Genomic DNA, 12261 nt, shown 5'->3' with positions numbered 1-12261 from the left:
TTCAGAGAATAATTTCACACCACTAAAATCGAATGAACTGCATTATAAACACTCTGAGAGAAATATAATTTCACATCATTGTGATGCAACATTCTCCAGTTCATGTAAGATACATATAGGCCTATATTAATATAAAATAAGCAGCGAATCTATATCTATTTATTTAGCTGTTAGCTCATGCCCCAAGATAAATTATTTGGGAATTGTGGGTATTATTAAAGACGATTTGTATTGATTTGTATTGGACCCTCTTGTAAACAAGTGTAATGCTTAATTGGGTCGTCCACTCACAGTTAACAGTCTTTGTATTGAGTTTGTGCTTGAAATGTACTGTAATTCTGCAAACTGTTAAAAAATATTTCAATCAATCAATCAATCAATCAATTCCACTGTATTAGATCGATATTTGTCTATCATATTTGTTGCTGAATATTGCGAAATGAGCATTCATTCAATGACCTGAGAGAGTGAGACTGGAGCATCTCACGCCAGACTACATGCCCCATAAACCCTTTCGGCGAGACAACAGCACACGTAACCACCCACTTCAAAACAACCCTTTCCCAACCTGACCAGGACCCATTCATACAAACAGCGGTGGCTTGTGTGACAGCAGTGCGACTCTCCTAACACCTGGAAACATGCTGTCTTTCACTCTGAGACAACTTGCACGGGTAAGAACATCACACTGGCCCTTGATTTCATGATCGATGCTAGCTTGCTGCTTACTATGTTCTGTGAAGAGCTGAGATGACAGGTGAACTAGCTAGCTGATCTAGGTAGCTATAAGACTTAACCAAACGTCAAATTAAAGCTGAACTGCTACTTTGGCTCTCGAAGGATGATCGTGTGTAGCAGGAGATAATTTTGTCAGGGTTCTCTGTCTATTTCGTACCTATTTCTCCTGTATAAACGCTGTAATAATAACTGCCCAGCACCACTGAGACGCTAGCATGCTAGCTGCTGCCTGTTAGTCCATGCTGCTGCTGTGCATCCTCCTTCCATACAGGGCATGCCATGATGCAACAGTGTCGGGTCTGTTTCATCATGAGCTTCTGCTGCTGACCTGACGTCACCTGAGTCAGTCAATACCGGGCATACTACTATTAGTAGGGTTATGTCCGTACATAAAGTCGTTACAAACCAATTATCAAATATTGCTTCTTGTCGTTGTAAATCCAGCTAATTCGATTATTTAGGGGAAATATAAGTGATCATATTACTGCTTTATTACATTATCATATAATTTGTATAATTATAGTACTATAATAGTACTACGGTATATACTGTACAGTTATTTGCTGCAGTTGTATCAAAACTTTTTTCTGTCTTTAGACAGACGGTCATAAATAATTATTAGATGGCCCTGACACCAGAGTTCAAAGTGCAGAGGGACTGCATGTCTGCTAAGAACACCAAGGAAATATTAACTTGTTTCCTTGCTTATGTAACGTGTTATGGCTGCTTACAAAAGTAACAATACTTATAATAATATAATTATTTGTTGTGACTATGCTAGTGTGAATAATAATAAACTTATTCTAAACCCTGTTTACTAGGATCTGAAAACTACTCGGTGTGTTAGTTAGTATTCTTAAAATAAAGCATTGTGTCTCTCTTAGACGGCTCAACATGCTATTGTACTTCTATCAGCTTACTGTAATCCTATTTCAAGATGAATAATCTCAGTGAATTTGAAGTATTGTCTATCTCCATTGCTGTTTTCAAAATGTTTGCTGTTCATTGGTTTAGACTTTAGAGCACTATCTTCACTGTTATCTATTCCGTTAAACTTGGGCTTTCTGTCAAAGGGAGATGGAGCTGTTCAGAAATGTTTGAAATGTTAATGTTAAACAAAACCAACAAAAACCGCAAAACGGGTTGTTTGAGTTCAGACAGATAATGTTGCCAAGTTTTTGCTGACTTCTCGCATGGTCAGTTTAATACATGTGGCTGTGTTAACTTTGAGGTTTCACATTAGCCTGAGTGGTTCACGTGTTTACTGTACATGTGTCTCATATTGATGGTAATTGTATAAGCATGCATCTTCATTATGGTTCAAATGGACTCACAAGAGGGCCTTCTTTTTGGACAAAGCCTTGTGATGTCCTTACAGAGTTGCCAATGCTCTGAGCGTGAATGTACATGCTTGTGTGTACACTGTACAGTACATGGATGTATTTTCATTTGTATTTTACCATTTTTAAAATGCATATTTTTTTGTAAAGCAACACCTGTCTATAACGTTGTATGAACAAATATCATTATCTGTAGAAAACAGATTTTATTCTAGTTGTTTTGAGGCGACTTCTTCTAAATAGACTACTGTACTTGCAACAGGTTTGGAATTTAGCCAAAACGAATGTTTTTAAAACATTATGCAAAGCGTGTGCTAGCTATTGTGTTGGGTAATCATGCTTAATGCTTTTATTTATTGACTAACTAATCTAAACACCCACATTACAATGTACTGCACATATTTCTCAAGGTTTATGGCTTTGGAATAACGTGTCAAGTTATTTAAATCGTCTCTTAACCTTAATGTTCAGCCAATTTGATAAAAAAAACAGTAATGTTACCTAAAGTAAGCCAGGGCCCACCCAGAAATGTTTGCTTGCATATCATTTGACCCCTATAGTCATTATCCAGCATTGAAAGTTTAGTTTCTATTTAGCATGTTCTTGCTTTGAGAGAAGCCAAAGCTCAGTCTTCAACCAATGAGGACCTGTGAGAGAAAGCACTCCCCCATACCAGTACAGATCCACAATCTTTTGAGGTCAATTGGCTAGAATGTCAACTAAAAACTGTAGACATCCGGATTGGGCAGCTTGATGCAGGCTTGACCGGATTTTGGTATCTGTGATATTTTACCGACCATTCACGCACAGTGGCATTTCTGCTCTTACATCATACTTTGGGTTTGGGGTTTCCTAACTCTACCTGTTTGAGCATGACTTTGAATTTGGGGCATTACATTTACCTAGTTAAATAATGTGACAAATCCTGATCTACAGGCTCACCATGTTCTCGTTAAAGTTTATACAATAGAGGCCCAGCACTCAGGTGTGCTTTTCCCACGTCGTCCCTCTTCTGTGCTTGATGTTTGGTACCCTGCTGAGGCTGCCAGTTGGCACCATTCCACCACGGTCACAACTGTTGGCAAAGTTCCATTCTAGCCCTCCGGTATCGTGTATAGTTTGCTCCAAATTCCAAGACTAAGCCAGTGTAGTGTGATATATGGGTTAAACCCTGATGAAACCAGCCTACCTCATGACTCTGGTTATTCTATTAGCCCTATTAAAAAAGCCCTAAATGGCTGAAAGCTCACAATGTGACTCATTGTGAGATTGTACAGTAGATCCGCTACAGTACTTTATTTTCATGTTTGATCATTTTAAAATTAACCTACAGTAGGGATGCCATGGTGAACGTGGTAAAGAAACTGTGGTAGATTCTAGTTTGTATGTTTAATATCGGTATGTTTCAAGGGATAATTTATGTAGGCAGTGTTCTTCAATGTAGTTCACACTTTAATACGTTTTGATAGACGTATGTCCAAATATTGTAAATGCACTAGGAGAGATGATTTTCAAAATCTGTATTGATTATTTTATTTTCATGACCACAGTTGATTTTCGAAAGGGCTGGTTATTGTTAAACAACCAAGGCGTTGGCAATCCACAATGCCATACATACATAGTCCAGTGATTCTCAATCTGTGAGTCGGGACCCCCAGGCCCCAGGGTGGTCCCCACATGATTTTGGAGAGTCCCCAGAATACCGGTAGATGACAGTGAAGTAACAATGTTGAGGTCAGGCCAAATGTCACATTTTTGACTATCGGTCAAATCATCTATAGTCTGTGGTTTACGACTCCGATCGTCTTCGGATCCAAAAGCTCTGGCACGATCACTCTAATCACATGATCACTACACTAATCACACAATCACTCTAATCACATGATCACTACACTAATCACACAATCACTCTAATCACATGATCACTACACTAATCACACAATCACTCTAATCACATGATCACTACACTAATCACACAATCACTCTAATCACATGATCACTACACTAATCACATAATCACATAATCACATGATCACTAATCACTACACTAATCACAAAATCAGGGCACTGCAGCAGCAGATACACATTGTATTATTTGGAATTCATTTGGGGTGACAGTGGCTCAGGGTTCGAACGGCCGCTTCCGGTTCCCAGTTCGGCAGCACAATTATGGAAAGTGCCATTAAATTAAGGCGCTATATGCACACCTTATCCTCAGTGCACATGTTTTACACAAAGTTACAGAAACTAAGAAATACCTGTTCACTTTGCTCCTGTGTTTTATAGATAATGGGTTGGTAGGAGGAAATGATTGGTTATTGTCAGCTTTATGTGGGGAAGAAACATTTCTTCTTTAACTTGAAAATAACTAGCATTGTGTGAAAAGATTGAAAAATTCTTCACTACAAAAGCGCTAATTTGACTGTATTGAATGTGTTTCTTTTTTGGTGGGTGGGGGGGGGGGGGGCAAATATTACTGCTTCCAAAATACATTTTGCTGAACATACTGTGTATATACTGTAAGCTATGGAAGTGTGTTTGGTAAAACAGTCTTCTCTGTTAGAGCCTCCCATCACTGGAACAGTCTCCCTACAGAATTAAGAGAGACCTCCAACTATCTGACCTTCAAATTCAACCTGAAAAGGTGGCTAAAAACAACTCAAATTTGTAATCATGAGTAACTAACTATCAGCACTATTTAGTATTTATCACCCGTGTCATTTCTCACTTCACTTGCCGTTGTTCTGTCCCCTGTACCATGTCGATCTGTTCCTGTACTGTATTGTGTTTTTGTATGGACGTAGTGTTGGGTGCTCGCACATATGCACACATGGCATCAACGCATGGTGTTGTGTGCAGGCACACCACACTTTGTCTTTCTTTTATATGTATTGTACTGTGTTTTTGTATGGACGTAGTGTTGGGTGCTCGCACATATGCACACATGGCATCAACGTATGGTGTTGTGTGCAGGCACACTACACTTTGTCTTTCTTTTATCTGTATTGTATTGTGTTTTTGTATGGACGTAGTGTTGGGTGCTTGCACATTTGCACACATGGCATCAACGCATGGTGTTGTGTGCAGGCACACTACACTTTGTCTTTCTTTTTATCATTCATTTTTTAAGAGCCTGCCCAGGGACTACAGATGAAATTTAGCTTCGGCTAACTCTGGCCCATTTACATTGATGTGAAAACTGACATGATGAGCTTTGTCCCTGTCAAATAAAATAAATAGTGAAAAGAGGATACGACGGTTCAAAACTCAAGTCTCACATTATCACAAGCGTCCAGTGCTTTTAGCGTTTAGTATCTCAATCCAGTGAGCATTCGGGGGGTGACGGTGCGTAGCGTGAGTACAGTGTAGTCATCTTCTCTGCTGGATGTCTTGTGTGCAGATTACAGAGTTAATGCCGCTGTCTTTCACCTCGGCCTCTTCCTCCCGCTGGAGATTGGCTTTGTCGCCGGCGGCGCTTAGCGTTCTGATTGTTGCTCCGACAACCTCTTGACCTGACAGGACTGAAGGTGCTCTTGAGAGTAGACACATACTCTAGCACGCACGCACACACACGTGCACGCACCCACACACAGTACAGTACACTACGGGGATGGATTTCTCAGTCTGGTGTCATCCAGGTTGAATCACAGGGCAATTTGTAACGGGCAGCCTTCCTATTAGTCGGTGACAGAGAGAGAGAGAGTCAGACTGACTGCTGCCACTGCCCTGGTGACACTACTGCTTCCCTTCTACGTACCTTCAGTTCTGCAACTATCTTTTTCTCATGGCTGTTATTCTATTGATTATTTTTGCCAGTTTTGTTTGGGGGGGAATATTTGTATTAACATTTAAATGTATTAACGAATCCCCACATTCAAATAGATTTTTTATAATTGACTAAATGTATTTTAGTCTGATTATTATACTTCATCACCCAATGGTGTGGCACAAAATAGCCGATGTATAAGCTCACAGTATCCTGGCTATTTATGCCATTTCATTTAGAGTGGCGCTAGACCAGGAGAGACGAGTCTGCAAGGAGTGAATAAGAGGACTTTGGACACGGCGGCCGGTCAGAACAACCAGTGGTGTCTTGGCTAATCGAGGCTCGTTATGTGGCAAGAATACGACTGACTGTCTATATCAAACTTTTTCATGTCAAGGACCCCCAAAATCATTTGAATTTGGCCACGAGCCATTTGAAAATATTGTATGCTACTGATATTACTAGTGTTAAAAAATTCTAAATTATTTTCAAAAATAGCACCTCCTGTATAGCGTCAATCCTTTTCATCCCTGGCTATATTCGTCACATTCTTCTTTTTCTTTTTTCCTCATCCTCTGTATTCCAAGGCCTATTGTTGTTTGTAGCAGTGGCTGATGGACAGCAGTCATCTGAGAAATTGATCTCCTCTCAGGATCCCGGTGCAGGAAATGGACAGAAATGATGTGATACGTAGTGTAGTATAGTCGGTCTAAATGAAATGATTAGTTCTTCTTTTTTTTTTCATCGTCTTCTGTCACGGTCGCAGATGTTTGACAGGAGTGACAAAACCTCCTGCCGACATCGAGTCAACAGTGTCACCCGTCTGTGACGGGAGCTGTTTCCCATCTGTGTTTGATCGGATGTTGCACTTCTCTGCTGCAAAGTTTTCATCAAGTTCACCTTCAAACGACGGCCTGATCGGCCTCCTAAAAATAGTTCCCCTTCTGTGACAGATCTGGTGCGTTGCATCTTGGCTCTGGCTTTTCCAGGGGATCAATTAATCATGTGTTTATTAATTATATTCCCGTAATGACGGGCGCGGGGATTGGACACACGATATACTGGCAGGCACGGCACACAGGCCTGTGGGAAGGGAAAGACGGGCCGCGGGGAGCACCCCATGCGTTGTTTGTTTTGGGGATCTGGAGCTGTTATGTCCTGGAACAGATCCTGACAAAGACGGAAGTAATAAAAGAAAAACATTGTTTGTTTTGGGGATCTGGAGCTGTTGTGTCCTGGAACAGATCCTGACAAAGATGGAAGTAATAAAAAAAAACAGCACGCAGAAGTGCCACTCGACTCTGCCTGCTTAGCAGCTTACGATGATGTGAGGGGAAGGAGGGAGGGGGGGGGCGACCAAGACAGGTGCCCTTGTCTCCTCCACACAGTCTGCAGCAGCTCTAACAGGCAGCCCCTGTTGACGTGTTTGCCTCCTCTGCTGCTGCTCGTTGGCGTCACAGTAGAAACGCAGACAGCGAAGGACGCTTCCTATCACGGTTTAACGACCCGTGTGATTTCTTGGTGCAGGAATGCATCCTCGCAAGGCAGGCCGACCTGTCTCCCCGGGCGCCTTAGTCTTCCGCCCAGAATCCCAGTCGCCTCCCTCCACCCCAAACCCCCTCCCTTACTTACGACTGCCACCGGTGACAGAAGGCCAGGGGAGAGGAATCCCAAAATCGGGCACTAATGTGCCAACCTTGTCCCTGGGAGTGTCCCCTCGGCTACACTGGGGAGCAAAAGAAAGATGAAGGCAGGAGGATGAGACCAGCAGCAAGGGAGTAGATGGCCTGCCTGTAGTAGGCTGCTGCTAAGGATAGAGAGAGGGTACTTCGGCTGACTTTATAAACTGTAGACAGAACTGTGGTGAAACATGTCATGACTATCTCTGCTTATTTCTTCCCCTTTTTTCCTCAGTTTCCCCTCTCACAGTCACATGTAGTAGACCCTGGTCTTAGGGAGGGTGTAGACCAGTGGTTCTCAAACGTTTTCATGTCAAGGACCCCCAGATATATTTGGGCACAGACCCTATCTGAAAACATTTTATTTCTTCCCCTTTTTTCCTCAGTTTCCCCTCTCACAGTCACATGTAGTAGACCCTGGTCTTAGGGAGGGTGTAGACCAGTGGTTCTCAAACGTTTTCATGTCAAGGACCCCCAGATATATTTGGGCACAGACCCTATCTGAAAACATTTTGTGCCTGGGACCCCCATACAAGATTTGTGTTATCTACAAACTCACAACGCATGACGCATTGTGAGCATACAGTAGATTGCCTATTTTCAAATGGCCAATGTACAGTACTGTATATGGTTAAAGTGAATAAACTGAGTTTGATGCTACAGTATATAGCGCTCCTGGAGAATGACACAACACCAATGTATCATGCCATCTCCCAATTACAAGTTTGCAGCCTCTCTTATACAAATAGGCTTTTGACTGCTGGTAACAGGTGAAAGAGTTATTTACTCTACTACCTCTGTCAGCAGTTATCTTACATGGACTGAAATGTCATTTTCCCAGTTACACTTTAAAAAAACTGAAACAACAATGTTATCTCAATGTATTGTATTATAGCATTGTAATAAAAAAATCAGATTTTCAGAAAACTTAGCTTAGGATTTAGAAGGCGTTTTTAAAATCAGCCTCACATGCGTTTAAAATCAGAGTTTACAATTAAAATACTTGAGTGAATCCTCCTCCGTCTCTGCCCGAGAACCATGGGTTGGACTGACAACCCTATATGTTCACAATCAAGGACCACACCACCACATAAAGACGTTTAAACAACATTTATTTACAAAAATAAGAATGCATGAAATTACCCATTCTGACCTGAGATCAGATTCTAACGCACAGAAGAATGGTGGTTCTTTAACGCATTTTGACCTGAGATCAGATTCTAAAAATGTCTTAAATCCTGACGATTTAAAAGAATAGCAGACCTACAGTACAAGCTCGTAGCGCGCCACTCGGTGAATGAATAACCTGAGTAGTGTATTGGCGAGATGCCGGAGAGTGTGAGTATGTTACGGATTGGAATGTTTGTGGAACCATAAGACTAGAGGCGACATGTCTGTTATGGAAGGGAGTTCCAGAGAGTTTCCAAGGGTTCAGGATCCACTGGTCTCTCGCATCCACAAAAGTGGTGAAATAATCAGGATCCTTGGAGTGACTTAGCCTATGCCCAGTCTACAGTATTGTTGTCAGCCTATTGTGTGTGTGTGTGTGTGTGTGTGTGTTCACTGTAATTCTGATTGGATCTCGGGCACAGAGAGTTCTGTGGCGTGTCTGTTCCGCACGCTGCTTGAGTTGTGTTCCGGTTTTCAATGTATGGACGGACTGACAACCAGAGACTGTATATAGTAGTGTGAGAGTTCTAGCCTATACCTCTATGTTATCGTGCTAACCAGCCGTTGCAAGTAAACATTTTGCCAGTAAACATCCTGCACTGGAGATTCCTCCATGTTGTGGCATTATTTACCATTCGCCTCCACAACATTATTTTATTCAACCAAACACCAAAGTTGTTTTTTATTCTTTTTTTTACAATGCTTGTACATTGCACTGCATTTGTGTACAACTTGGTGCATGTTGCAATCCAAGACTTTTTGCATACATGGTTTTGTTAAGTACACATACAGTATGTACCGGTACTATTCCTTCATCATGTTTTTATGTGACCTTAAGCAGCCTCCAGCATTGTGATGATTGATTTCTAACGATGTGGGAGGTGAAATTATCCCTCAAACACCAGCACACATGGTAGTTGTTGAATGAGTGATGGACAAGCACTAGAAATTAGCCTATTTGTTTTAAGTGCATACCTGTCAAAATGTGTTTTCCCCTCTTCTCAGTTCACTACCATGCTGCTAATAAAAGTAGAGAAGTGTTTTATCATCAAGATTGAATGGATTCCATTCCTCAGCAATTAATTTTCTGAAATTGGTTATGTTACTGACGCTATCAGCTCTCTGTCAGCAGGCCCTCTAGACCTTCCGAGTTGGTTTTAATTTTGGTGGGATCATTTAAATGTAGTCCTATCCTTTTCACACATGACAATGTAACAGCATCCTTGCCCTCGAACACAATGGGTGCACTCTCCAATCTCGATTGGAAACCATATTCACACCGTAGGAACTATAGGTTGAAGAGACTTATACTCTGGTTGATAGTGTTAACCCACAAAGGTATCAATTGGGATATGACCACATGAACACTAGCGTCCCTATTCTGGGGTGAACATTTGGCCAAAAATAGCCGATAGCAGTGCAAGCTCGACTATTTTCGGTGAAGAGATTTGGTATAGAGGGAAAAAAGGCCAATAGGCCAATAATAGACAATAGAGCCTTGGGTGACCCTGGTTAACGAAGTGTAGAGTTTAAGTTAATGCTTAGGTGGTGCCATGGTTAAAAAAAACTAAAAACATACAGAGACGGAGCAAGTCAAAACCGTATGGACTCTGCACTCGCATGATCAGCCATTGGAGCAAAAGCAGCGGAAAACTTGTCAGCCCCAGTCCAGATTAGATAAGGTGGAAGTGCTGAATGTGTTCTCTCTGTACCGTCTTCAGCACACTGGGGCAGTAAAAAAAAACTCAGTTGGCAGAACTGCTGATAGAGGCATAATTGAACAACCACGCTGATTATTGATATCATACAAACACGCCATCTTCTAATTATACCGAGCTCACATATTATTTGAGTGCAAGAGAAGATGATGGTAGTACTGTAGTAGGGGGGGAGGAGGAAACGATGGGACTGAAATGTTGCCTTATTCATGTTGGACAAATCGACCGCGGCGCTGCGCGTCGGTTCAAATGTGTAAAGAATGATCAAAGGCGCTCCCCACAGAGAGATTGTGTTCTGCTATACATACGTCTTCATATCTTTAACAGTCCTTGTTTGAGACTGAGGCCTCAGCTCAATTCTTCTCGAGTCGATGATGCACCATTAATACCACCAAGTGGTAAGAAAACACAAATATTACAGTATTTGTATTCTTGCAGCGTCTGGTTTAGGTAAATGTATAGTCACAAAGTGCAGCCAACATCGAAATTGATGGGCCTGGACACCACTATGATGGCCAGAGCCTCTTATAACAGATTTAATGCCGGGATTAAACCATCGTTTTTTCAGGTTTCACTGCCGTGTTTTAAGTTACCTTTTGAAGAGCTGACCGCTGAGTTGCTTCATTGTCATGAAAATCCACTTTAAAACGGTGTAATGGCTTGTCGTGGTGTTCAAACATATTCCAAAGTGCCGACCACAACAACAGAACGGAGCAGGAAGTGCTCCGCACCGCTCCACCCCCACCATTGTAATGATTTGGGACTCAATTTCCATTAATGTGACCCACCAAACTTTGGGTGCTGTAAATTAATTGGACTTTTTTTTGCTGCTTGCCTTCTTCAAGGGGCTGTATGGCTTTCGGAAACCTTAGGTTAGGTTTTAGAAGCTGTTTTTAGAAGGCACAACAAGTCTAAATGGGTTAAGTTACAGATAGTGATATATTATTGATATCTTGGACCAAATATTACAGTATCACTGTGAGTTACTCCCCTAGTATGCATTAAGGTGTAGTTACATTGTGATGCATTGGGTCCATGGCCTATCACTGGTCCCCATTGACCAACCCATCCTCCTTGTCTCTTCTCTCTAGCCACTGCGCCAGCACGCCCCCCTGGCCCTGAGCGTGCGCGGGCAGCAGTCCTATGCAGCGGAGCTGGAGGATGAGCGCGGGTGGACGGGGCAGGACAGCCTGGCCCAGGAGGACCCAGAGATATGGGACCTGGTGCAGAAGGAGAAGGACCGGCAGTGCCGCGGCCTGGAGCTCATCGCTTCTGAGGTAACGCAAGTATACCAAGCATACTGTACTTATGTAGATCTTTCGAGTAGCGGATCTGAGATCGTGTTTGTTCAGTTCTCCTCTTGTTTTAGGGTAGGCCAACCTTAGAATAGGGCCATCATTGGCACACAGGAGGGCAATCACTGGCACACTGTCATTTGTTATAGTCAATTTGCTCGTGAACTATTGTGTAAGCTTTTGCAGCCCTTTCCACCGTTTTTGAGTGTTCTTTACTAACCTTTCGCTCCATGACGATGTACACACGAGTGTCTCAAAAGAAGGTAGAGAAGCTGTGCTTGGGAGAAAAGCATGCCATCGATGCTCCGTCCGGCAGTTATTGGCAGTTGAATGTAGCTTGTTTTCACCAAAAATGCTGTCTAGCAACAGAAAGCAGATACAAATGTATTTTTTATAAATCCTTTTAACATTGCACTCAACCGGCTTGGTAATGTTGTAATGATGTTATGTAATCTTCTTCGGAGGTTCTGGGTTGGCTCACATGTTGCGTAAGAGCGCCCTCTATCGTAAACACTGAAACCACCAATATAAGTCAGTACATGTGCCAAAATACGT

The 12261-nt window shown here is 42.1% G+C and overlaps 1 protein-coding gene across 1 annotated transcript in view; it reads left to right on the top strand.

The window, feature by feature from the left end:
* The first annotated feature begins 538 nt into the window (after positions 1 to 538).
* Positions 539 to 12261, top strand: part of LOC308329058 (serine hydroxymethyltransferase, mitochondrial-like) — a 32280-nt gene continuing 20557 nt past the window's right edge. The window contains exons 1-2 of the mRNA XM_080783241.1: positions 539 to 674; positions 11503 to 11688. Of these exons, the coding sequence (XP_080639367.1) occupies positions 642 to 674; positions 11503 to 11688 (219 nt within the window). The 5' untranslated portion in view covers positions 539 to 641. The remainder of the gene's footprint in view (positions 675 to 11502; positions 11689 to 12261) is intronic.

This window comes from Protomyctophum bolini, assembly GCF_963924005.1.
Source record: "Protomyctophum bolini genome assembly, chromosome: 2".
NCBI lineage: Eukaryota > Metazoa > Chordata > Actinopteri > Myctophiformes > Myctophidae > Protomyctophum > Protomyctophum bolini.
The sequence above is the reverse complement of the archived record's forward strand: the minus strand, read 5'-3'. Positions and strand labels throughout refer to the sequence as shown.